This window comes from Perca fluviatilis, chromosome 6 (genome assembly GCF_010015445.1).
Source record: "Perca fluviatilis chromosome 6, GENO_Pfluv_1.0, whole genome shotgun sequence".
Lineage (NCBI taxonomy): Eukaryota > Metazoa > Chordata > Actinopteri > Perciformes > Percidae > Perca > Perca fluviatilis.
The window spans coordinates 28,002,419-28,030,105 of NC_053117.1; the positions used below are offsets into that span (position 1 = coordinate 28,002,419).

The 27,687-nt window shown below is 40.8% G+C and overlaps 1 protein-coding gene across 2 annotated transcripts; it reads right to left on the minus strand.

The window, feature by feature from the left end:
- Nucleotides 1–124: 124 nt before the first annotated feature.
- gak (cyclin G associated kinase) lies at nucleotides 125–27,687 on the minus strand. 2 transcript variants are annotated; one of them, XM_039802374.1, is made up of 30 exons: nucleotides 27,339–27,687; nucleotides 22,445–22,506; nucleotides 20,897–20,956; nucleotides 18,956–19,070; nucleotides 18,265–18,407; nucleotides 17,810–17,935; nucleotides 16,889–16,978; nucleotides 16,444–16,579; nucleotides 15,504–15,616; nucleotides 13,286–13,364; nucleotides 11,930–12,047; nucleotides 10,935–10,943; nucleotides 9,240–9,289; nucleotides 8,893–9,041; nucleotides 8,335–8,457; nucleotides 7,486–7,619; nucleotides 7,150–7,344; nucleotides 6,938–7,055; nucleotides 6,760–6,839; nucleotides 6,382–6,575; nucleotides 6,008–6,169; nucleotides 5,648–5,814; nucleotides 5,235–5,481; nucleotides 4,972–5,145; nucleotides 4,528–4,665; nucleotides 4,302–4,388; nucleotides 3,874–4,149; nucleotides 3,402–3,550; nucleotides 2,892–3,068; nucleotides 125–2,701 (listed from the first exon to the last, which is right to left on the minus strand). In XM_039802374.1, the coding sequence occupies exons 1-30, from the start codon at nucleotides 27,478–27,480 to the stop codon at nucleotides 2,600–2,602; spliced, it is 3,915 nt and encodes a 1,304-aa protein (XP_039658308.1). In that variant the 5' UTR covers nucleotides 27,481–27,687; the 3' UTR covers nucleotides 125–2,599. The 2 variants fall into 2 exon arrangements, with proteins under 2 accessions (XP_039658308.1, XP_039658309.1); XM_039802375.1 differs by lacking the exon at nucleotides 10,935–10,943 and having other exon boundaries at nucleotides 27,339–27,480.

Here is a 27,687-nt window from a genome sequence, read left to right on the forward strand (position 1 = left end):
GACAGAGTTACTTAGTTATTTTTTTTACATACATTCTTATGATAATCTTTGTCGAATTTATTCTAGGTTGTGAATGTGAAGCCACTGAATCTTCAAAATAAAGAAAAAAATAAACACCAAAATATATGCCTCAAATCAAAAGGTTCTTTTAATCATTTGCTTTTGCATTGAAATTACATTCATATTAGTATAATGTAATTTGGTACAGTAAACACTGTCGATGTGTGGTTCTGCTATTCCCTCTCTTTATGCTAGGATACTGTTAGACAATTTTAACTGAATTTCAAGCATCAGCCCATTTATTTTTTTTCTTACTTACTGGCCCCTCGTGTTGGAATTTTAACAAAATGCAAAACAGAAGCAAGAGGAAATAAGAAAACCAAAAGGTAACGACAAAAAGACAGACCGAACCGACAAATGATAAACACATACCGCTTAACAACAGAGAGGATATATATATATATATTTGTAAAACCACATTCGTATTAATAATAAATGCTTTGGAATGAAAACGGCAAGAAAGAGGCTCACTGTGATCAACCAACTGCCCCATATGCACTCAGCACATTCCACTTATATATTATCTGAAATGTTCACTTGTGTCATCAATATGCATGAATATGTGTCACTATAACCCCCAAACACTCACAAAAAAAACAATAATAAATAAGAAAACAGTTGATTTGATTGGTCCATGAGGTAAAATGTAAAATAAAGGGGGGGAAAAAAAGAGCAAACAAAAGTTGGAAAGATTTTTTTTTTCTTTTTTTTTTTAGAAAAGACAAAACACAAAAACAAAAGTGTGGGAGATGCTGGAAAAAAAGATTGTGATTGCAGACAAGAAAGCATGATGTCCAACAAGGTTTCATTATCTTCCCCCAGAGAGAGAAACACACATGCATACTGACTTACACACACAGACACACAAACACACACACACTAAATCACACAACCATTCACGCAGTCAAGCATGAAGCTCAATAACATCAATTGTCCCGGCTGTAATCTTAACCAAGCCACTTGATGGATGATAATACGTTTATATTTACACTGAAGTCATGATTAACTGACAAAAGCTCAGAATGAACCCCCAACAAATACAAGAAAGTGTAAAAACCAAGAGCAACCAGATTAAATCACCAGATTCTCTTTTCATTCCTTCACTTTTTGATCTCCTCCTATTCGCTGACAAAAAATAATGTCCACTGAACTAGGCGCTGGAGGTGGGTGGGGCTTACAGAGACAAAGAGAGGGGTTAAGAATGACAGTAATGATGGAGATGCTCAAATGCATTGAGCAGTGTGACTGCTGGGAAGGCAAGTAGTCTGCCACTCAGCGTTATCAGGCAGGAAGACTCTCCTCCGTTTCTGCTACAAGAAAAATAGCACTTCAATGAAAGAGCCTCTGCCCGTTAGGACTACCCTGGTTTCAAATCAAACACACCTACCTCCTGTTTGAAAGTTTGGTGTGGGAGAGCATGCAGTTACCTACACAGTATAGCCTGAGTGGGTGGAGTTAAAAGAGCACTTCAAAAACGACACGACTGCCCGCTTAGGTTTATATGGGGCTCCAAAACAAGTTCAGCTCCTCTGTCAGAAGTTTAGGATGCAGGTTTTAACATCTATCGGAGGAGTGTGTGTGTGTGTGTGTGTGTGTGTGTGTGTAGCAGTAACTGTAATGGTAGAAGCAGCAATAGTAGTGTTCAGCAGGCAAAAGTCTTGTCTTTCTGGAGAGACAATGGCTCAACAGCAAACCCAACCAACTGTTGACCCCAAAAGATGCAGCAGGAACACTTCAAAGTATTAATGGGTACTATCAACAGATCTAGCTTGTTTCAAAAACCCGGGGGAGACTTTAATCCTGCTTGTGCATTAGAGACAGGATAAAACTTTTTTTGATTTGGTCCATTGGTGGCTGTGGCTGGTTTGTTCCAAGATTCATCAGCAACATTCGCTATTTTTCTGAGGCAACAAAGCTTAAAGACAACACTTTCATGTTGGTTGGCGTGCTGAAAAATGTGCAGCCATGTTTTTGTGTGTGTGTGTGTGTACCAGTCAGCGGAATGACGGGTTGCTTCCAAAAGTGCCAGGCACAAATGACAAACTTACCAGCCACAGCTAACATATACCAGCATTTTATTAGTGTGGGGTGATTAAATCTTTTATCTGAATACCACTTTCATGATAAATCAGCTTGGTCGTTTTAGAAGTCTTTGTATTATCGGATTTTCTTTTCCATTTTTTGTCTTCTTCGTGCAATTGTCACCCGTTCTTCCCTCCAGATGTTTGCAGCACCACTCAGGCAGTCGTGCAGGTAGGCAGTGAGTTTAAGAACGATCACACTGGCTGTTGAACCAGTGAGGAAATTTCCCCTACAGGCCGACACGAGGCGAAAGGTCTTTTTCCTTGACTGTAGAAACAGAAGAAAGGAAAGAAGGTAGAAGGGAGTGAAGGGAATGGTAGAGAGACACCTCTCAGAGGCTCTGCGCCCCCTAAGGCCCAATGTGGGCTCAGTCCTGTCCAATCTGGCCCAGTCTAAACCTTGTTAGGCCAAATCCAGTCTGGTCTGGTCTGGCCTAGTCTAGCTGGGATCCAGGGTTTTAGAAGAGTGCTTTGGATCCCTGGTTCTCGAACTCTGACCAGGCGTCGTTCAATTCAATGAAGATCATCTTAGCGTAATGTTCATAAGGCTGGCCTGTTGTCTGCAGGCAGAGAGAGAGAGAGAGAGAGAGAGAGCGCAGAGAGCGAGAGAGCGAGAGAGCGAGAGAGAGAGAGAGAGAGAGACATACATTTGCAAATTAATAAAGAACAGCTAAGATGAGAGTTGAAATATTTTAATCATGCTGAAAAGCCTTGTCATTGTGTTGGTAGATGCTGCATGTTATACTGTACCTTATCTGGATGGACAATCAGGACAGCCTTCCTGTAGTACTTCTTCACCTGGTCAGGCGTCACCAAGTCAGCCATGCCCACAGGCCTCCAGCGGGTTTCACCCTCCCACAGCACAGTGTTTAGAGTCGACAGCAGCGCTCGGATGTTTCGCTCCTTCCCCTCGATCCAGTCCAAGATCTGCAGCATGACAATAAAAAACATTGTTAGCATGAAAAAGGCACAATCCCTGATCAGCACCTGGAGGCTATTTCGTGAGGAAAAGCTCTTTGTCATCCCCTGTCAAAAGGTGCCCACCAGCCCTCAGTGGGGGTAATGTCAGACAGGCGAGCACTGCTCTTTCACTTCTCCCAACCAGACTTATCCGGCTAATCCAAAGATCGAACCCGGGGACCCTCCGGTCACAAACAAATGCATCATATTCGCAGATTTTGAGCATTGAAGAATTTGTTTTGAATAATAGGTGCTTTTCATTGTGTAACATGTCCTTCGCATATGTATTTAGTTTGTTACCTGTAATTTAAGTGGATCAATTTCTTTTGTGAGCTCCTGTCTCCTCATTTCAGCGATGGTCCTTGGTCCCTTTCTATCAGGCCTAGAGGCAAAACCCTGAGTTGACAGCAGGTCCTCAAAATCATCCTCCTTTACCTTCGGCTTGGGGCCTGCGTTACAACATGGCACAGAGAAACGAAAATGACATGGAAATTGCAATCAGACTTTGTCATACAAATGAGGTCTTCAAGAAAACATTGGCTCAATTCCCAAGAAGAATTTGCGCCAATACAGAACAGAGAACTGACAAAATACTGTGCAGATATTACAAATTTCTGGTAACTTTCAGTAGCTTATTACTAATTACGTCTATTTGTTTCTATAAGCTGAGAAAAAAAAACTATTTGAGTGAATTATGGAAGATAACATGGAACATAAAAATGATCCTAAAGTCCTAAAACAAATCCTTTCACCTCTACTCAATGTCTCTTACCAAATCCAGGTCCACGAACGCCTCTGTCCTCTCTCCCACCAATGACACTAGAGAAGTTGAGGTTGTAGTTGGGTTTGGTGGACTGTGTGCCTGCAGGCTGAGAGGCTGAGGATGCTTTGGAACCAGGTCCTGAACCAGACATCCAAGGTTTATTCTGGGCTGAGGTGGGTCTTCCAGACTGCCAGGGCTGGGCTTGAGGCTTAGCAGATGAGGAAGTGGAGGAGGAAGGAGCCTTTGCACTCAAAGCAGGCCCGGAAAGATTACTGCTGGAGGAAACTGCAAGAAACACGGAGGAATGGAAGTTAGTTGCTTGAAATTAATTTATAAGTTTATAAATTCACAAGTGAACATTTTCCCTTTTTGGACCACTGATCACAGTCAGCGCAGTATCACCATTACAGAATAGGATATCTGACCAGGCCTCTTACCTGGTAAACTGGAGCCCAGGTTTCCTAGGTCGGCAAAAGGATCAAAGGTCTGAGACTTGGCCTTCGACATAGGTGCCCCACCAGAAGCTACAGACACAGTATCAATATGTGAGTTCGTTTTCTTTGGGGGGGGGTTATAACTTTCAAGATTGTCTACAAGACTGACAAATTCATAGTGCTCCGTTAATTTTTAGTCAGCCACAAAGCGAATTATTCCATCACCCACCTGTGTTGTTATAGTTGGGTTTGCTGGTGGTGGCGCTCATGCTAGTGGTGGAGCTAGCTGCCCAGCTGTCCCACCCACCCAGCAGGTCTGGTTGGCTGGCTGATGATGTCATTTTAGGGACATCATTCACTGGTTTATCTGTTAAGACATTACCAATTAAGTTTCTTTTGCATGTTGCCATACGCCACTGCTCGCAGCAAATGCCAAAAGGGAGGAATGTGACACCCACATTAGTGTCTGTAGAAAACACGAATATGGGTTGTCCAGCTGAGAAGATTTTAAGATACTGTAGGGAAGTTTGTTGGTGCTGAGTCAGAGTAAAGTGCGCATGATCAAACATCATATCTTCTCAAAGTAGTAGATAATACTGCCTGATATAATGAGGCAGCAGAGGAACATTTGAGACATAACGCTGGGCGATGTCGCAGTAGATAATGTACTTACTAAGGTTGAAGAGGCTTGTGTTTGAAGCAGGAGTTGGGTTAATGTGAGTTGAACTTTCAGAGCCTAACAAGACTCCGAAAAGGTCCGGCCCAGAGGCCTGCCGAGACGAACCCACAGTGGGGCCAACACCCGAGCCAGACACCATCCCAAACGGATCAAAAAGGTCGTCCATGGCTGAAGCGAGAGAGGAAACCGCACATTAAGGATAACTGGAAAGTCTTTTACAACAATGCAGTCAGTACGTATTAAGCCTCAGCCCTTACATTTTGAGTCTGTTGTGCCCCCCACAGCAGGCCCACTGAAGAACAAGTCCTCCTGCACTGCTCCTGTCTGACCAGCAGGGGGTGCAAAAAAGTCGTTGAGGAGGTCGCTGTTGCTGGATGCAGCTTTCATTCCGCCCTGGACTCCTTGATGAGGAGCAGAGGACGAGGACATGGAAGGGTCAGAGTTCAACCCTAAGAGGTCTGCTGTGTCATCGATAGGAGATTCCTGGGCTGCAGGGAGGGGGCTCTGAGGGGAGATAGGGACGCCAAGAAAAGAAATTAGTGAAGTTGTGGAGGAAGAAAATATAGCCTTTTGGCTCTGCTTCATAACTCTCTCAGGGTACAAGATAAAGGAAGTCATACTGTTTATATATAGTGATATTGATATAACGAGCCACCAAGACTTTCCCCACCTGGAAGTCTGCATCAAACAGTGGTTCGCTGGGGTCACGTGACAGCGGCTCCCCGCCCGGGGCAGAATATGAGTACGACTCTCCATCTGATTGATCACTCAGGTCCTCCTGGTCATTCATGGATCCCCCTCCCAGACTGTCTGAGGCATCCTGAGCGCCACTCACATCTACAAATATAAGAAGCTGGTCAGTGGAAGTTTTAGGCACTTGATGTTATTTTGTAATGGGAAAATAAGGCGAGTAGCACTCTCCTCTTCTTTAAAAAGGAGGACAATAACCAGAATAGTGAGGCTGTACGGGGCAAAACATAAATGATTTTGCCAAATTTCAAAAGCTAAACTATTATCACAAGAACATTACCTTCCCAATCCAGTGTCTGGAAGAAGTTGTTGGCGTTGCTATCTGTGCTCACAGGAGATTCCAGTTCGGCTGCATTAGAGGCTTCTGGGGTCTGAGCCGGCTGGGGCGACTCTGAGTCATAAAATGCTGAGGAACCTGGCTGACGAGGCAGCTCAGGCTTACCTGTAGGGATTAAGGTATACTATTTAGTTCCCATGTAGAATTTAATTGGAAAAAAAGTGTAGAAAAACATGCTTCCAATGGGCTTGAGGGCAGAAAAGAAGAAAGACGACTGATATATCAGTGAACTGAGAAACAGATGCATGGAGACACACAGCAAACCAAACCAAACTGCTAGCCCCTGAGACTGGCTTTTGTAAAGCAATGCCACCTACCAAATTTGCTGAGGATTTCTTGCTGTTCATCACGAGAGGAGAAAAGGATTTTGGGATTGAGGCCCTTGGTTTGGAAGCCCTCCCAAGGAGGGGTCTTGGTGCTGGGTCTGTCTCTGGATTCCACCTCGATGTCCAAGTTGACCTGGAACAAGTCTGGGTACTTCTCCTGGATGTCACAGGCATCCAAGTCATACCTGAGAGAAGAACAGATAGATTGGAAACAGAAAGTTATAGAGAAACCGCAGTTTAAGAGTTAATTAGAAAATAAGAAATCTGTTGGTGTTGATATTATTGTACAGAAAATAAAAAAAATTGAAAGCTTGGAGTGAAAATGATTGTTTAGGCAAAATAAATGAATTCACAAAATTGTGTACATACTTGGCAAACTTGACAGTGGTCGCATTTCTGGGGACAAAGCCTGTGTGGAACTGGATCTGAAACATCTTCATGGACGCCATCTGAAACACAACATTATATAGTTTAAAATTAGCGTTTCTGTACAGAATGTGCTAACAATTGATCTGTGTTGCACTTAAGCTTGTGGGTGTGTGTGTACCTTGGCCTGTAGACGTCCTCCCAGCGTAGATCTTGCATGGTAGATCACCACCAGTACATCTCCTTGGACGGTCACATTGAGGGGAATCTCCGCTCTCCCATCCTCCATCTTAAAATCCCTGGAAAGAGCAAAAGAGTGAGAGAGGGAATGAATAAATGTTACTCCTTTTATGTAGGGAAAGCTGAAAGGCATTCTTGTGTGTATAAACTTACCTCATCTTGTCGTACTCCTGTGATGTGCTGAGGACTCTCTCGTCTCCAACATAAACTTCGCAAAACGGTCTGCAGCCATTACGCTGCTTGTTAAACAGCGGCATGGGTGTCATGACGATGGAGCGAATTATTATGGGCTTGCTGTGGGGGACGATGGGCTCCTCTGCCATCATGTCGCACATATACTCTATATACCTGCAACAATCCAAAACTAAATGAGGATCTTAAATTCTTAGCTTTTGTTAAAGAAATAATAGGTTGGTGTAGGAGGAGGTAAAAGCTTGAATTCTAGTGTCAAATCCGACTATGACTAAACACCATAGTGTGTTTTCATACCTCTTGTGTGAGGGTGCGATGCCAGGCGGGCAGCGTTTCATTGAGAACATGTAGACCGCCGCCTCAGCTGTGGTGAAAAGGCGACAGAAACACAGGAAGGAGCAAACTGCCACCGCGGATACTGCTCTGCCATCCTACAGAGACAAAAGGTGAGGGTAACAATTAAAGATATTGCAGGTGTCGTCCTCCTCATTTTTGTCCTCATCATCTACTTACGTCATGGTCTTGACTTCCTCTTACCCCCTCTCCCTGTCTGATCATGCATGAAGGACTAATGGTATGTGTTCATATAGATTATTTTTTTGAGGGCATGGATCACCCCACTTCCCAGCATTGCACGCTAGCAGTTATCAGTTTCTCTTCAATGGCAACTGACAAGCAAAGAAAACAGGCTACATCCTTCTACAAGACCGATGGCTGCACCTGATTGGATGAACGCTTCACGTGGGGCTGTCTGCTCACCTGATTTCAAAACAGACCATACGCTCGTTTGGAAAACTTTTTCATATTTTTACGGAAATAGTTTACCGAAATATGTTTCTGATAACATTTTATGAGAGAAATAGGCTATGCAGTTGCTGAATCGGTCTTCATAACAGATAGTCAAAGGTCAGCTTAAAAGTGAGATTTTGTAAGGCAGCGAGTGAAGCTGGACGCTCCTCATTTTCATGAAGTAGCCTGGATTCAACTTTATGCAAATGAGGACTTCTCCAAAGTCCCAGCGACGCTTCCAGAATGCATTGCACAGCTGCTCACATAGACAATGAATGGGAAGCGGGGAAAGGACGCTTACAGTGGACACGTACCATTAGTCATGAGTCATCTAGTAGGTTGAAAGAGATTACTTACCAGGCAGTGTACTATACAGATGTTCCTCTGGTCTTGTTTGAGCCATAGATGCATGTTCTTACACACACTGTAGAGACTGCGGAGGTTGGGGGCTCGGCGCACTTGCCAGTTACACTCTGAAACCTACACACACACACACACACACACACACACACACACACACACACACACACACACACACACACACACACACACACACACACACACACACACACACACACACACACACACACACACACACACACACACACACACACACACACACACACACACACACACACACACACACACACACCTTAATACAACAGGAATCTTATAAAGCTGCACACAAGTGAAGAATAACCCTACTCTCACAATAGCATATACTGTGGCAATATTAAACGTATGCATCATAGTGCCAAACAGAAACTGAGACTGTGGCTTTTATGTGTAAACAAATTATCCATTCACAGCATTGACATACCCATATTGGGACAGGGACGTTTGGTAATGCCACACCCTCACACGCATCAACCCACCAAAAAGGTGCACACACTAACACACAAACACACTTCATACCCTGTTGTGGAATCGAGAGGGCCTGTATGATCGTTTGGAGAGGTTGTAGACAGCATAGTGGCCAGCATGACGTGAATCTAGAAACAGACGGACGTCCTCAATGTTGTTCTTTATCGCTGACTCCACCCCCTCTGCTGGGAAGGACATGACTACACACACAAATACAGATAAACGTGTAACTATTACATCAAAAGGTTTATTATATAGTATCTAAGATATGTTAAGTCCCTTTCACTTAAGACATGTCTGAATAGAATGATCTTTGATTTTCATAATGTAACAGAGTCTGATTGACAAAATGCTGCAGTAACAGAAGGTTACAAAAACTGCATAAGTATGTAACCTACCTGCTATTCTGGAGGTGATATATGAAATATCTAGGTCCCCTTTGGCATAGCTGTAAGAGAAATTACAAGTGCACTTATGAAAGAAGTACGTATACAACATAGTAGGGAGGAAAACACAAATCATTACAAGCAAAAATAAAAACAGTTTGACTAATGTCTGGGAGACTGCACAAATATAGCTTTTAACAAGCTATAAGCTTTGTATTATGATACACACACTAATACGACTTGCAGGGTGGAGATATTCCCAATTGTTGCACTTTATTGAAGGCTGTCCCACAATTATGCAAATTAGACTAATACACAGTTGATCTTTCCTTAGTCTTTAATGTAGCCCACACATGTTGTATAGGAATACGCTCAGGAGGATCATTACTGCCAATAGCTCCTTGGTGTTAGGTATGATTGGCAATTAATTGATGTAAAAAAGTAGGCTACATTGAATTTTACAGCAAAATAAAGCATACTGAAACAATGACAACAGCAAAAACAGTGCAATGTGATTCCCATTGAATATTAAAATTGAGTATGCACGAACAAACTGTAGGCCAAGCAAAGAAATTAATATATCTATCTATGCTGATGACACTTCATTTTTTTCTGTATGGTGTCAGGACAGACAGGTGACACTGGTTAAAACACAGATATATCTGAAATGGTGATTTAGTAGGCGGTGGAGTCATATTAAAACTAACTACCATTCACTCATTCATTCAATCAATCAATAATTCATAAAGACAAGTGATTCACAATACAACCAGAAGTACATCTGAAGTTGCTTTTGGGTGTGTGGAAGCATTGTAGCTCGACTGATTTAAAAAAAAAAAAAAAAAAATAGAAGTTATGATCCTAATAACAAAAAAGAAACTATCCACATTGATTCAGCTTTAACACATGAAAGCCATATTGCAAGTGCATGAAAAGTTAGCCAGAGAGCAGAGATGTTCAAAGTGATGAATGAATGGTTGAAATAAATAACTGAAAGTAATGGATAAACAGTTACAACAGTTCGCTTAAAGTAATAATAAATTGAAATGGCTTAAAGTAACGGACTAACAGTTGATATACTTAGCTAAAAGTAATGGAATGGTTGAAATAAATAGAGGAATCAAGGAAATGGTACTTGGGTGTAAATGACAAGGGTAGGGGGTACATCTGACAAAAAAAGTTAGGACACTTACGTCGTTATAAATAACTTCCTGCTAAATTAAGGTCAACATTTTTAACAGACCACTTCAATTTTGACCAAACTTTGAGGGATGTTGCATTTGCACTGTTTACTTGTGTTTCATTTTATAAAGAATTGTTGGATGCAGGTGGTATAACGTGCCTTTTAAACAAAGGCCATCATTGCTACACCGCCAGCTCTTAAATCTGTAACTTGTTACTGACCGGCCCATTCACAGAGAATATGTTTCACTTGTTTGTTATTTGCTGAAATCATTTTCCAATCATCTGGCCCTTCCATTCACTCTTTAAATGATACTCATCTGTGCATTCACATCACACTCATGACATCACACGCATTCAGTCATTTGAATTATTGAATGTGTGATGTTAGGATCAGCAAGCTATGATGGCGGACACGGCACAGCAATAGGCTTAGTAGGGTTTTTCTTCCTCAAAATCAAACACAAACTACAGGAGCACACAGAGGAACGCATGAGTTGACGCACTCCACTGACCCATATTTACCTTGGGTTGCTAGGTGATGGACACATAGTGGGACCATGAGGGATTGGGACAGAGAAAAGAAACAACAAAAAATAAACAAAACGACCAAACAAATGGAACAAATCGATGATAGAATAACCAAATGAAACATCAAACTTTAACGGTTATGGAAAGAGTGGCTATTAAAGGAACACTTTGCTCATTCTCAACCCGCCAGTCTTTAACATCGCCACTGATTGCTGAAGCCAAGTGTAGCAGACTAGATTACTCCCACCATCCACTGACTTACTCTCAAACCAGTGGTTGGTGAAATAACTACAAACAGAAATAAAAATAGGTTTTGCTTTTTTTTGGGAGGTTCACAACTGCGAAGTCTATTAGAGAGCCAAGCAGCAGAATGTTCCTTTTAAAAAGGTAAATCAGGGGGAAGGGAAGGTATGAGTATGAAGGCTTACATGGTCAATTTGCAGGTGTACAATCATCTACGTTTACTTCAGGTTGATGCAACTATGATGAAACATGATTGATAATTGATTTTTTTTTTTTTTTTTTAAACATTATGCCATTTGGTGGATGCCGATATAAGAAATTCCAGACCATGAGTGTATACCAGTAAACTAAATTTAAATTCTACAGTCATCTGATTTTTTTACCCTACCATCAAATTGCAATACATGATTACCAAAGTAAACAAGATGGTGAAATCGTTTCAGTTCAATAAGTAATAAGTTTGTATATATGAAGTTACAGTAGCCAGTGCAAAATGGGAAAAGTTTAACTGAATGTTTAGTCATCTCCAGGGAAACAAACAAACATAATGTGACTCATGAGATGGGTTCAGCAGCACATGTCCATGTTATGCCAAGTGATGAAAACAACTGTCAGGTTAAATAAATAAAGCACAATGCGTGCAAACTGATCTGTAATGGCAATAAATATGAACTGAAAAGTAAACAACTATAAATAAATACAACAATAACAACAATGTAAAAAGTAACAATGTTGAAGCACTTTACCTGGCTACGGACTGGATGACCTTAGAGGAAGTATCCTTTATGTTGGTCAGGAAGCGCTCTGTTCCTCCCCTTAAGATATCCAAGAGGCCACTGCCTGACTGATCAGGATCGTATATGCCTATAGGTATCGTGGGGGAAAAAAAGAGACAACGCTAAATATGATAGATTTGCAGACTGATATTTGGCTTTAGCCAGACAGGGAGACAGTTTAACCCACAATGACAACAGAAACATCCATGCAATCCTCCATGAAACTCTGCAACATGTGTAATAATTGCTTTTGCAAATTAGCATCTAATAAATGGACCTACGTACATTAGAAAATATCGGTTTGCCAAGCCACAATTAATTACTTAAATGACTAAAAAGAAATTTTATTGAAAAATACATATTCTGACTGTAGATGTGGGTAAAAAGGCATATTCCCTCTTAGCTGCAATGCGCATGACACTCATGATAACAGTATTACACACACAAACACTGAATGGCATTAAGAAGTTGTTCAGCAAATAGGGTATAAAAAGTTTGTTTTACTTTGAGGTAAATGCATTGGATAAAATCAGTTGATTTCAGCTGTGGTGAAGCTGCCAGATGTTGAGATACAACAACAGGCTTCATGTATTGCCCAGGTCAGACAGGAATGGAGCCACTGTCTTCAGAGAAACAACAAACATTCTGCCTTTCGACAGATAGTTGACTGGCCGTGCAGAAATTCTCTTAATGGACAGTATACAACCTGCATGTGTATACATGTCGTTTGCTTGTATAGAACAGACCATTAAAAAAATCCTGCTCTATACCTGAGAAATAAGATTGAGAGTAACATATCTCAAAATGTAGGGATACCATGTGTAACTCTCAGTTTATCTATGTGTGGGATATCACTGTGTGTGCGAGAGAACGTGTTCCTGGCTGATTAGAAATTGGGGGTTAAAAAACTAAATAAAAAAAATCAGTTTAGTGAAATTAAGTGTTTTGCTCAGCCATCCCTCAGAAACACAATGTAAAAAAAAAAAAAGACATGTTTATGGCTGTAATACAATGTAGTTATTTTGCCAGTTTGTTAGAGTGCAGCATAACAAATGTATGGATATGATAGGGGTCCCTTATTGGGTAATAGGTTGTCTGTCAGCAAATCAATGAGTTGTTAAATATCCCTTTTGGAAACAGGACACCGACATGACACTATTGCTCTTTTTTCAGAGAGGTCTCAATTTCACCCTCCACACCTAAAGTGTGAACACTTGAAACAAAAGACACCCTATAAAAACAAACCCAAATCTGCAAACGCTAACAAACACTGTCCCAAACGCACATTGAGCACAATGTTCAATTGCCATTCAAACAAACCATTACCTGCATTGTTGTGGACGTTTTGGATCTGCATGGGCGGCTGGGCTCCATTGTTGCCAAAACCTCCGTTCTGCTCCAGCAGCTGCAGACATTCATAGCCGTCATACACAGGGCGCCAACAGTAGTACGCACTCAACATTGTAACAGGTAAGTCAACAAAATGAAGACTTTGTTGACAAAAAAAACTTCAAAGAAACTTGCAGCCAGGACATAAGATTTTGCCGAAGATGCTAAAAACAGATCTTCCTTAGAAATGCAAACAAGTTGTCATCTTGAAAAATGGAAATACCCAAAATACCAAATTACGTCCCAGCAAAGAAGAAAAATAGACCTTGATGAAAAATATGGTCAGAGGATGACAAATAGGGGAACAGAAAAAGAGCATCAATCACATTCTGAGTGTGAAGCAACAGGTCTTGTCTTGGTCTCTAAATGTAAAAACACCAGAATTCCAAAACGTCGCACAATCCTAAAACACTGCAAATAAAAAAATAAAAAAATCTTTTTGTCAGACATGCTCGATAAAATCATTTTGAGATGAGAACTGTGTCTGCGTTAAGGCAGCCGGACAGATATTGCGTCTCGCTTCCCCTCCAGGATGTCTACCGTATTCCCCTTTCAGTATTTCACTTCACTCTCTGCTCCCTTCCTTCAAAAGTTTTCTGCTCAACCTCCTCTCTGCTCCATCTCACAGTCTGCCTCTCCATATGTCTGTGCCGCAAAGCAGCACAGAAAGAAGGGGGGAGGAGAAGAATGAGGATTATAATCTATTTATGGTCCAGCAGGGAAACCCCTTCTTAACCCTAATCAGATCAGCGATCCGCAAATCTGCCTTTGCTCGGCACACATTTCCCGGCCTTATCAGGATTCAGTTTGGTAAAAAAATTGGTTGGGATACAGAAGAACTCGGTGCAATATGTTCTGAGCAATGGCATAGGATAAGACCGAAGAAACAAAGTGTTTGCAGTACTAAAGCACAGGGGATATGGATTTTCCTAGAGTGGTAACAAGTGTATGATTTCCAAAGAAGAATAAAAAAATACTTTTAATGAGGATAGAAATATAATTTAGGACACATACACTGGCTCAGCTATATATCAGTCATGTGTGTATTGCACACCAGAAGGTTGTTGGGAGAAAGAAGAATTACTGTAAACCTGGAGATTTTTGACACCGAAATCAGCTTTTAATACTGATAAATCCCAACTGTGGCTGCAGATTTGGTGATAAGTACCAGGATTTGAGTGAAGAATCGTAAGAGGCTGGGATTGCTCAGTTAGTCTAGACCAGCCACCATACAAGGCAACATGCTGTTCTATTCCAAAACCTTGGCTAAAATCTTAAATCTGATTATGCTGAATTAGCTACTGTGGGTGGTAGTCTTTTTTCTGCCTTTAAATTCACTATGCCACCCAAAATACTCCTGAAGTGTTGGTATCACTTCATGCTTGTTTTTTAATTTCAGTTTCACCCGTTACCCACCTCTATGTCTCGCTGTCTCTTTGGACCCATTAGGACCATGCCAGCTGGGAAGAGAGGAGCCTGGGAAGGAGAATACAGACTCCTTTCAGCCTGCCACAGTGTGTGTGTGGGTGGGTGCACGTTGGTTGCATGCGAGACTGAGCATGTGTAACCACAGCGGCAATTTGAGCGTGTGTGCATGTTTACGCACACTGCGGAAGGAGCCGTGTGGTCGGACTGTCAATAGCCTCTTCACAGGCTGGCAGACACTGAGGATGTGCCGTTGTCTCTCAACTTGTTTACTCCAAAATGCGCTTTGGTGAAAGTTGTCACCTACTCAAAACTGATAGCTGAAGCAGAAGCCATAATATACACTTACAGATAAGGATAACACCTTCAAATGCATTTTCCCCTGTCCCTTGTCTAGGAGAACAGACTAATCTATCAGCCACAGCCAATATGTTGCCCTATTTCAGTGGTAATCATCTCTGAAAATCTACTATCTGGTTGTTTTAACCTCAATCAAGAAACAATGACTTTTCCTTGAAGGGCTTGAAAAATAGCACAGCAAACAGCAACAGAACAGCACAGCATGGTAAATGTCGTGTGCTAAAGATAACATGACTACTTGATGGCTAAAAAAAAAAAAAAAAACGATTTGGAGAAGTTTTATTATATTATCACTTCTTGAATCTAGTACTGTAGGATTTTCTTTTTTTTCTTTTACAACAGCTCTGAACACAATCATGCACAAACCTACCTCTGTAATGGGAGACTTGGGGTTGACGTTGCGTGCTGCTGCTATCTCCTGGAGCTGGTTGACCAACTCTGTAATAGACAGACGCTCCTCTGGGTTCACCTTCAACATGGAACCTGGACAACAGGAGCAGGAGGACGGGGTGCAGCGGAAAAAGACGCAAATGTGAAAAATTTAAAGAGGTAGTAAATGATGAGAGGGATGACAAAAACATGGAGATGGAGAGGAAGAAATCCTTGAACGAGACAACAGCCAAACATTTGCAAAATAGTTCATTATTAATGATACTTTTGTGCCACTGACTGTTTGCAGGAAATTGACAGATTTACATTTTCCACCAGGTGGAGCTGTTTAACTTAACTAAATTAGCCATAACAAGGTACTGGTGGTATTGCCAATATTCAATGTGTCATGGCATTCCTCTGTTTCTATATTATATTACATTAGATTTAGCTGACGCTTTTATCCAAAGCGACTTCCAATTAAGTGCTTTCAACGTTGAAGGCTAAGTACTGAGTGCAAGTGCATTAGCTTTAAATAAAGCAAAACTACAAAGAGCCATATAAAAGTGCAGCTTCAAGAAGAAGTGTATGTATGTATGTATGTATGTATGTATGTATGTACGTATATATATATATATATATATATATATATATATATAGTTTTTTTAGAAGAGATGTGTTTTTAGCCTTCGTCAGAAGATGCGTAGGCTTTCAGCCGTCCTGACGTCAATAGGGAGCTCATTCCACCATGAACTACTATATGAACATTATGTCAAGAGGTCCAATTCAAAACATATTTCAGGCTGTTTAAGGTGACAGTAAATTTCACCTGTAGGGACCACTGTGATTAGTGGGCAAGAAGAACAGAGGGGAAAAGAGAGATGGATGAACAAATGGGACAGGCAGGCAGAAACTAGCAGGCATAAGAGAAAGGTACATACGTATGAGGTTGTGATACACAGTGTACTTGACATCGTTCTGAGGTATGGAGTATTTTCCGTTGACGATTTGCAGCTTGGCCCCCTCCTCGAACGGGTGCTGCTTAAAACACAGCAGGTAGAGGATGCATCCTAAGGCCTGCATGGGAGAGCGGAAATAATAAAGACAACAATAAACTCTTAAGCCACCTTTCTTAATGAATAGAAAAAGAGAGAAAAAAGCACAACAAAAGACATTGACACAAAACACTGTCAGTAGATAATCTTGCGTTTGTGTCCAAACAACTAACGGAGAAAAGACTAAATAATTTAGCTTCATAGTTTTGTTTATTTACAATCAGTATTCCTAACATCTACCAATCACTAAACGGGATGTTTTGAACTTTGATCATCTTGGATTAGCTGTGACAGTGGTGGACAGAAGAATAAAAAAGGTAAAAGCTCTGACCCAGATGTCCTGTTTATCATTGATGGGGAAGTTGGAATAGAGATCGATCATCTCTGGCGTTCGGTACGCTGGAGTGGTGTTCCTTGTGATCTACACACAAAAAAAAGAAAAAAAAAAAAAAAACTAAAAACACACAAACACAGCTGTTGGACCCATGTGGGGTGTTGCAGTAGATAAAACCAGAGCCAAGCATCCAGCTATAGTCAGATGTTGGCAAATCTTGGCTCTAACTGAAGTCTTTTTTTTTTTTTTCGAGGAAAATTTATAAAATTAAGAAAATGCTTTGACAACCTTTGGGGAAAAAAACGTTTTACATGAAAAGGAAACACCATTATGTGTTCCCATACTGAGAGCTACGCATGCTTTGAAACAAATTATTCAAATCTAAACTAACCAGCCGTCCACCTCAGATTTTCCTCAAGCATCTCTTTTGTGCTACTAGTCTGAACACCAGATAGACTCGCAATTTATTACATTTAGCAAACCGGGATCTCTGGGGTTCTGCATACTGAGGCCATCTGTGTGTGTGTGTGTGTGTGTGTGTGTGTGTGTGTGTGTGTGTGTGTGTGTGTGTGTGTGTGTGTGTGTGTGTGTGTGTGTGTGGTTATGGTATTATTATGATTAACCTTCATCCGTGCTTCCTGGACCTCTAGCTGTTAATTCAATCAAACGTTTCTGGTTTCTGTTAAACATGACTCCAGTATTGTCAGTGATCCACTGTCATTTCTTAATGTGGTTTTCCCCCCTTTAAATTGAAGAATTGACTTTCATAGAGAAATTTGAAAAACTGTATTATATAAGTGTTTTCAATCATTTGAAACAAGATCAATGTTAAGCCTCAATGTATTTTATAAGGAGGGCCATGTTGAGGTAAACCATTAACTGGTGGGTGTGTGTGTGAGTGTGTGTGTGTGTGTGCACCTCATCCTCCACCATGGACCTCTTCTGTGCTGACCAGCTGTAGTCAGGGTAATGGGACACTGTGGTGGCGCTGCCAAAGTCACACAGCTTGATGGTGCCCTGGTTACTAATCAAGAGGTTCTCAATCTGCAACATATCAAGTAAGAACAGTGGGTTAGTATGTCACTCAATACACATTTAATTACCAATTAGTAGTTTATAGTTAGATCAATTGTTGTGCTTTTAAATTGCCGTATCTCATTCATATGAAACTAAAATGTAGTTGAACTGAGGTGTTGCATTTAACTAATTCATTCCAGGGAGCTGCAGATCATGGATACTTTATCAATCTGGGCTTACCTTTCACTGGAATTGTACCTCGTACGATTTCATGCGACAAATAAAATTTGATTGATCGATTCACCAGCTCTTTGACACATCATTCACTCTGAAACAACGACCGAGGAACAACATACCTTGAGGTCTCGGTGTGTGATTGGAGGCTTCTGTTTGTGCATGTGCTGCACGCCGCGGCACGTCTGGTAGAAGATTTTCAGCACGGTGTCACAGGACAGGAGAGCCCTCTGCTCTACTCGCTTTATAAAGTCCACCAGCTGACCTGAGGGAGAAGAGATAAATAAATAAATTTAAAAAACAGATGGATGAATGAAAGTCAAAGTAAAGAGTAACACCCATCACTACACAGATGCCTTTTTTTGTCTGTTGATTCTAAGTCGTACGATTCATTTGGGAAAACACGAAGACACTGCAGATAAAGGTCTTGTATCATGCAATAAAATAGTTAAATAATGAAAAGGTGCTTCACACACATCAAATAAATGACTGACTAGTGTTAATACTTATTTTTCAAGGGTAAGTAAGGTTGCTCACAAAGCTGAAAAAACAACTACTGAATGAAAACAAGGTCTGTTGTAAACGAACAGTCAGACTGAACAGAAAGGAAGTAGAGCAGGAAGCAGAAAGGCTGCAGACGGGAAACTATTTCATCACGGGTGCCTTTCAGTTCGTTACTAGGTGAATGGTTCGGACTACTCAGACTTACTGCAATTTGATTCGTTGAATGAATCAGTACGGATTCAGTAGTGAAGTAAACAAAGCTAAGAGGTAGAAGAAGTAGAAAAAGTGTGCAGGAATGCACGTGGTTACCTTTACACAACTCCGTGAGGATCAGGAACTCGGCCTGCCCGGTGTCCGACTCCTCCTTACTGATGGAGGCAGCAGAGCAGAACTGAACCATGTTGGGATGACCGGACAGCTTTTTCTATAGAGCAAGCAGGTCAAGGAACATGCAGTATAAAAAACTACTGCGGTTGTCCGTTGGTAGGATTTACCTGTGGCTTGTCAAATCTACCAACCACTTTGGAGGGCGTTTTGTATGGTAAAAATCAAAGTGACCAATTAAACAGTGAGTTTAAATCAGTCATTGTGGCCATTGATCTCCAACGATTTGAAATCAACCTACTCTGCCTTCCACTTTGATGCATAGCCAAGTCCCAAAGGAGCAATTGTATTCCCAAACTGTACTGTAGCTTGCTGGTCAAACATTGAAAGCAGCAAGAGATTGTGGTTGGGTGATAGGAAGAATTCACTGGTGACTTCAGACTTTATTTTTCTGCCTCGTCAGCATTTGACGCATTAAACGTCATGCAAATAATCAAGTTCTAAAAACACAATGTCGCAATGGTACCAGGAACACAGGGCTTCATTTACCAAGAGCCTGTGGCGCCACTATGTGCTACACAGCATGAAACAACATTTGCGCAACAGTAGAAGAGATGTCCCAGCATTTTTTTAGCTGCTGGCCAGAAGGTTTGTTAGTTCCCTTCGCTGACTGAGTGATCTCCTCGATAAAAAATTGGAACTCCATAAAATAAACCTCTCCTTAGACATTGAAATAAGGTAGATGCTTCAGTGATTTGCAGAGCTGTATAGTAACGAAGTAGAACTACTTCACTTCTGTACTTAAGTACTAAAATGCTGTATCTGTACTCTACTGGAGTATTACTTTTTCCTCCTACTTCCACTTTTACTTCAGTAGATATTTTCGATGAGTTTAATACTTTTACTCCGATACATTTTTTATGTGCTGCACCGTTACTCGTTACAACCAATCACCGCAACTTTTCGGCAAATTTGACCAATAATCGGAGTTCCCCGTGACTTCAACCAATCCCAGCAGTCCCACGTGCCAGACTTTGTATCAGTATGCGACTCTGAGAGCCACTGACCAAGCGGGAGTGAGAGAGAGCTTGGTTCTGATATGAAGACAGGACGTATGTGACTCGAACATCTCACATTTACCAACAAAACGTACAGCGAAAGACTGTTCAAAACTTTTCAGACCGTCCTGCCAACCTGTATACATTTTAACATAAAAGTCCAACGACGCTGCAGCTCAGTTCCCCCCCCGCGACTGACACACACAAGTGCGTGGCACTATCTTTGTGGGGACCCGTCATTGACATAATGCATTCCCTAGCCCCTTACCCTAACCATCACAACTAAATGCCTAACCTTAACCCTCACCCTAACCTAATTCTATCCCTAATCCTAAAACCAAGTCTTAACCCTCAAACAGCCCTTTAAACTTGTGGGGTCCAGCATTTTGGCCCCACAAAGCTGTCCGGACCCCACAAGTATACTGTATTCCCGGTTTTTGGACCACACACACGCTAGGAAGCACAACTAAATAACAAAACTGTCAATCAAAACAGATTTTTTAAATCTTCTGTCCCACCAATCTTGTGTTTGTTGTTTTTTCAAACAACAAACACAGTAGAGTGCTTTAGGAAAGACTCACAAATTTAAAGTCTATGTAAGTAAAACACTGTAAATATATAATCAGTTTCTGTATTGCGCCTTCTGAAATGTGTGTTGTTGCCAGTAAACTACAAGTGATCTAGTAATGACAGTACACTACGCTGGAGATGCATTCCACAATCTTGTGAAGCCATGGGTTACAGTTTAACTTGCCTTTGTCACATGTCACCCTCTGCTATGTGCTAAAATAGAAAATCTCTAAACCTACTGATCATAAGAAAAAAAACAAGTGCCTTTCCATCATGCCCTGTAAATAATGAAGGATACCATGAAGCAGACTTCCTGTATGATTTCCTTGTTCTTTTCTTCTTCATGCGACAGCAGCCTCTGAAACAAAAGCACACACACAGACCATTGGTTCGTTGCTGCTCTGTGATCAGGTGAGACGTCACCTTTTTACGAAACATACCTAAGAGCACTGAACAAACACGCTTTATCTTTTCTCTTTTTTATTTTTTTTTTTTTTTTTTTTCTTTTTTAAATTTTTAAAATTTTTTTTTTAAATTTAAAAAAAAAAAAAAAATTTTTATATTTAAATATTAAAAAAAAAAAAAAAAAAAAAAACAAAAAAATTTTTTTTTTTTTTTTTTTTTTTAGTGTCTTCATAGTGTCTTTATTATTTAGAAGTCTTCATAGTAAATATATAAAAAAAAAAAAAAAAAATCTGTATCTGCAGGGTTTAATTTAGTTGAGGAATGCATGAGTACATATTCAACATGGACAGAATTATAAAGTATGGAGCAGATGGTCCCCCCATAATGAAATCTCTGCCATTTCTGCCTTTATTTGATAGGAAAGCTGAGATATGAAAGTGTGTGTGTGTGTGTGTGTGGGGGGGGGTGGTTGTAGACATGCAGAAAAACCGTCAAAGGTGGGATTCGAACCCTGGACCTTCTTCGAGGAATAAACCTCTGCACATGTGCGCCCACTCTACCAACTGAGCTAACCGGCCACCTGCCATAATTTTTTGAGCCTTGTCGTTCTCTAAGAAACAACATTCTCAATAGGGCTGCACAATTAATCGCAATTTTATCGAAATATGGACTAGTTCAATATCCAAATCGCAGGGGGGCGCAATATTTGTTAAAGGCAAAATATGTGTCAAACCATTCGGTTCTAAATGAAGTATTGTGGTGCTGCAGAGATGTCCCGGCCTACAAATCCTATCCTACAGAAAACATCTTTGTTTGGTACAGATCCTCGCAAAAAAAATTTAAGATTTAATATTAGTCAATGAAAATGAGACTAATGATACAAACATGATCATTCCCTTCAATATCGTGAATCATATCGCAATCACAATATCAGTCAAAATAATCGCAATTAGATATTTTCCTCGTGCAACCCTAATTCTCAAGGAATGTTTCCTGAGCAATATGATCGACAACATAGCACGAGAAGTAGATGCCCACATTCACATTTTTTTTTAACAATTTCATCATAAGTGTTTAGCAGAGCATAGTGTCTACATGTATGTGTAGTGTTTTACTGTAAAGGGTCACGTCCACTTGGATGTTAAAGTCCATTCATATGTAGTAACGCAGTGCATACTGCATTCTGTACTGATTGGTATTTACTAATAATATGTAGTATTCAATACATATTACAACGATGTACTGTAGAATGCAGAATCAATGTGGACAGAGCTAATGTTTCTGATTCAGTGTATCATTTATAGACAGCACTGTGCCTGCTGACAAATGAGTGGATGAATGAAAGTACAATATAGAGTATTACAGCCAAAAAAGTAAGTGGCTCAGCATGTAACATGCAGCAACAGGTAGAATTCCCTCAGTGGGTACACCTTGATCTTACCTTGAGGGCATAGTCTTTACCGCTGCTCATGTCCTGGGCTTCATACACAAAGGCAAATCCACCTGAGAGAAAACAGAGAGGAACCAGGATGTCACATGCATTGTTTACTGGCAGTTACATCTACATGAATAGTGCATGCACTCTTAAGCTCTTAAAGTGATACATAATCAGTCGCTGATGTTCAATGTATTGTGGAAATTGATGCAGAGCAGGATGTGTTGTAACACGGTTTAATCTAGCTACGGTCTTGAATTAATGTCACATTTTCTATGTCTGATTAGTTGTCGTATGATTGGTGGACTTTAATGAGTTAAGTGTGGTTCTAACATACAACCAAGTACTGAAACTAAAACTCAACAAAAATTCACACTTGGTATTTTATGTCACTGCTTTATGCCATCACTTAGGGCAGTTATTTAAAAAAAAAAAAAAAAAACACTAAAAACAGAAATGGGCCAAAAATAAAGGGAACATATAGGTATAAAACTTAATTTATCCCGAGGGAAATCGCTGTGCAGCAGATGTAATACAAAGTGGGAAGAGTGCAAATATGAAAAAGTCTAAGATAACAATAAGGTGCAAATAAGGTGCAAATCCAAAATGTATATATACAATGTCAAAATCAGGTTAACAGTATGGATCAATAGATATAAACAAGTTAACTGTAGGATCAGTCTAGGTGGGTTGCATATACATATGTATGTATTAAATCTGAATTATAAGTAGTATAAGAGGACACTGTTAATACAGAAGGTTAATAATAATGTCCCTGATATTGCACTTATTGTCCCATTATTGCACATTGTGTCCTGTTATGTAATGTGAGTCAGTTTTAAGGAGTAGAGTTGTAAAAACAAAACAAATCCAATGGAGGTGGAGATAACGGCACATACCATCCCATAGGACAGTGAATTCATTTAGTTTTACCTAATGACTGCAGAGAGCACTAAAACCTCCAGCAACGCCCTGCTTCACACACTCATAAGCAAACCAGGGAGCTGCCACGTATAACCACAGTCTTATCTGCTGGCTACTGAGCAGCCACACAACAAACATTTGAGCTTACGTGCCTTGCTAAAGAATACACAACATGAGCAACCTGCCTGTCACAAGCTTACGTTTCTAACTTTTGTTTGGGCCACTGCTAAGCCCCTGCTGAATATACACCTTTTCACTGAAGGTGTGGCTTAAACCTGAACTGGTGACAATATGGGTCATGATGCAGAAATAATCAGACACATATTAGGGAGGTAGGAGAATCACTCTAGCTTGCTACGGTGTTCTTTGAGCCTTCACAGAATAACATAAAGCTGGACAGACTGTTCTCAATTAGACATACGTTTTTATAGAACAGCACCACATTGTTCTAATTACAATGTAATTGATGGAGAAAAAAATATCTGTGCCACTGAGAGCCCAGTTATTTAAATGGGCCATTGGATGTAATATAGTCTGTATGCTTATGCAAAATTAAAATTATGACAAGTACTATACATACAGTATATACATAATCATAACTTTTTTTTATACATCAGAATGTATTTCTCTTGAAAGTGCAACCTTTTATTTCTAGATTTAAAACCCGCTGCGGCTCGTGGACAAGAACTTTTGGTTTCCCAACGGTTTTGTCAAGTGTGTGTCTGTGTATGTCTATGCATTTAGCAAGCCACAGTCCAAACAAGGCCAGGGAAAGGTTACCATAGTGATAAGTCAATCAACTACAAGCCTCGCTTGAAAGAGCACCTTCGAGATTCTAATCTTTATTTACGTAGGGAAGATTGCTCATGGAATGAATAAGAGACTTATTTTGCCAGTCCTGATTTTTTAACCTTGTCTGGGATTCAAACCAGCAACCTCATGGTTCCCGGCCCTTATGTCTTTAGCATGAAAGGCAAACCCTGGTTTCATTGCATTTCTGAGCCCATGCCCTACACTTAACGCACACTTTACCTTTCTACACTTAACACAAAATGCAACAACTGGCTATCAAACCAGAACATCATTTATTGTCCATTAGAGCAACATTTATGAGCCATGCCAGTGACTTTGCTGTGAGGACGCACAGCCGTGTCACACGTCTTTCTCCGTCTTGTGCTGGCAAAGGGAGGGACTGAAAACTAAAAGGCTCCATTTTCTTTGCTCCAATTAAAAATCTATTCCAAGAAAAATACTGAAAATGGGGGTCAAAATCCTATTCCAGGGCGCCCGGGGAAGCTCAGTTGGTAGATCAGGCGCCCATATATAGAGGTTCAATCCTCGACGCAGCGGGCCCGGGTTATTACCCCTCTCTCTCTCCCCTTTGAATCTGTCTGTCCTGTCAAATAAAGGCCTAAAAATGTTCAAAAAATAATCTTAAAAAAATAAGAAATTCCTACTCCATTATACTCAAACGTATTAAATCTTTCTAGAGCATGATCTTTGTGGTTGTGTTAAAATGATTACAGGAATGCATAAGGAATGAAACACAGCGTATCCACTCAAGCGCTGAATAAAGAGACGTCTCTCATCTGCGGTTTCACCTACTTAGAGGAGGGCCAAAAGAAAGGAAAGGCCACTCAGGTTCCCCTGGTCTTACTAACCTGAAGAATACAGAGAATGTGGTTGTGAAACTTAGCTCAAAACTACCATGACAACCATCACTGTGTGAGGACTTTGAAGTGCAACAAACCTTGAATGAGTGTTGCCTATCTGGCCAAGTGGCTAATACAGCAGACAGACAAACTAGTCATGGCCCTTCAAAGATAGAACCATCTGGTTACAGCCATCCATTGTATTCTCTCACCAAAGATGGAGTTGAGGAAAACACAACAAAGGCACTTTTCAAAGAGCAGGATGGGAGTTTGAAAAGGGCAAAGGTTTAGTGTAAAATTATTTGATTTGGAGTGTGTGTTCCCTCTCTGTAAGCCTTTGAACCAACGATGTGACTACAGCTGCACTAACACCGTGATTCTACTGTTGATCAGAGTGGAATTAGTGCCGAAACAATTAGTTGATAGTATATATACAGAAAGACGAAAAACGTTTTAATAATCAGTTAAGCAATCATTTATCTAACAAAAATGTAAACCATTAACTGGTGCTTCTCAATTGTGAATATTTCTCTGTTTAACATTTTTACACTATTTTCTGGCATTTTAAAGACCTCAAAAGTCCTTTTGTTAAATCGATTTTTCGCAGCCTTACAAGTGACATTTTTTTCAATCTGCTGTAATGGTTTTATAATCCATAACTATATCTAATAGAAGGACATTGTTTTCTACACATACATTTTAAATGCAGTTGGGACTGAACGCTCGATGGTGTTTTAAGCCCCCCCAACGTCTCCTTCCAGGCAGCGCTGCGACCGTTGACTTCAAGGCACCTAACCCTAACCTGAACCCGAACCCTAACCATTGCCTAATCCTGGTGCCGTTGGGGGCTTAAAACACCGATAAACGGACTGAACACGTCAGAGAGTTTCGAAAAGTGGACATGGAAGTGGGTACTTTGAATTACAAAGGAAAGGCTGTTTCTATCAAAAACTGTTTCCTTGCACATACGGTGATGAAACAAGCCAGTCAGCAAGTTCCCGAGGTGGACAGAGATGGCTCACACTTTTTCAAAGACACAGCAAAGAGACTTGCCCACTTCTTTAATGTCACTACATTCGCTAATAAGTCAACAGTCAGTTGATAGTTTGTCTGCTGAACCACTGAAGCTACACCATGGATCATGACTTCAACTCTGACCTACTAGTCTACTGCCACTTTGCAGCAAGGGCAAAAATCCCTGTTCCCTGCCACAGAGAAGAAACCTGATCTCTGGGTTTGCATGGGTCTGGTAACCAGAGAGCTGCTGCATACAAACAAATAAAGATTGCTCTTTCAAATTGAAAGATAAATTAGATAAATTATTTTAATCAATTGTTGCTGAAATAGTGGTTCTCCCAGCATAGGATGATTGGACAAAGCCATATGGTATGTTTCTGGTTAATACGAGTTTCATATATAAGACAACATATATAGCCTAATAATATATGTATCAAAAATAATCAGCAAAAATCCTTTTTTATTTGAGATGGCAATTAGGCAAACTAGTCAAACTTAAAAAAGTTTCAGCTGGACAAAATGTTTGCTGATGCTGATCTTCCAAGAACCAAATTAGAAATGTTAACATCAGGTTTCATCATTTCATCTTTTGTTTTGTTCATTTGTTTCTTTTGCAGCCCTGGCCATAAACACGTGAATACATCTAAGAGGGAGGGATCAGGTAAGGAGTACTGGCACTTAACCAATCTCTACCTTGATTTCACAAAAAGGAATCCAGAATAGCTCTGCAGATGCTTAGATGGGTCTGTTTTTGTAATTAACATTAAACGACTCCTTAACATACCAAGCTAAGTACTGCTTTGGTGACAAGATTGTCATCACGGATATTTTCCCTCTGCCACGGCCTTCCTTTCTGCTCCCTCTATTATGATCTTTCTCTTGAGGCAAACATGTCTTGCTTCCAAGGAAGATGATGATGATAAGGTCTGAGGTATGTAGCAAGCTATGGGCTGGGAGTTGGTGGACGTGCAAAATGCAGCTTTGCTGTAGCTGCAGCTATTATCATGACAGCTCAGCGAGAATAAATGGGTTACGTACTATGCAAGCTGCAACTTAAAGTTGTCTATGCATCACCTTCGCACATCCGAATCAGGAAATGGGTTTTACTGCTTGTTAGACACACACGAAACCAAGTTATCAACTGGTGTTTACTTGGTGACTCATAGCTCTGCAGTTGCAAACGCTATTGTCATTGACTACCAGTTGAAGTATGTCACTGATGCTAGCCTGTTAGCTAGGTAAGCTAGCTAGCGTGCCTAGCCGTCCAAGACGTTATCAACATTTCTCGTACGGGTACACCATCTCACCTTCCGCGATCACCCTCTTGATCCTCAGTTTCAAGTCACCGAGCTCAACGACTTGTCCGACGAAATCATTCTGGTCCCGGCTGGCCGCTCCGGACGAGCCGGGGCCGGCTAGGAAATCCAGTGCCGACTGGAAAAGGGACATTTTATCCAGCGCCCTGCTTCAAACTCACATAGGCCGGCTCCAGGTAAGGGAATGTGCTGTCTGAACCCCAGCAGACTCAGCGGAAAAACTCTACGGTTATAAAGGCTTATAATCAGGTGATATTATTCTTTTACTGGACGCAAACATTCTCTTCCTGCTGCTAGGCTGACGAGGCCGCCACCATCGCCAGTGCTGACTTCCGTGAAG

Bases quoted from the DNA above. Each gene is read 5' to 3' on its own strand.
- gak (XM_039802374.1), bottom strand. From the start codon at position 27,480: ATGTCCCTTTTCCAGTCGGCACTGGATTTCCTAGCCGGCCCCGGCTCG. The intron at 9,042-9,239 runs GTAGGTTACATA...TTGTGTGTGTAG, and splicing joins TATCACCTCCAGAATAGCAG to TCATGTCCTTCCCAGCAGAG. The intron at 3,551-3,873 runs GTAAGAGACATT...GTTGTAACGCAG, and splicing joins CGTTCGTGGACCTGGATTTG to GCCCCAAGCCGAAGGTAAAG.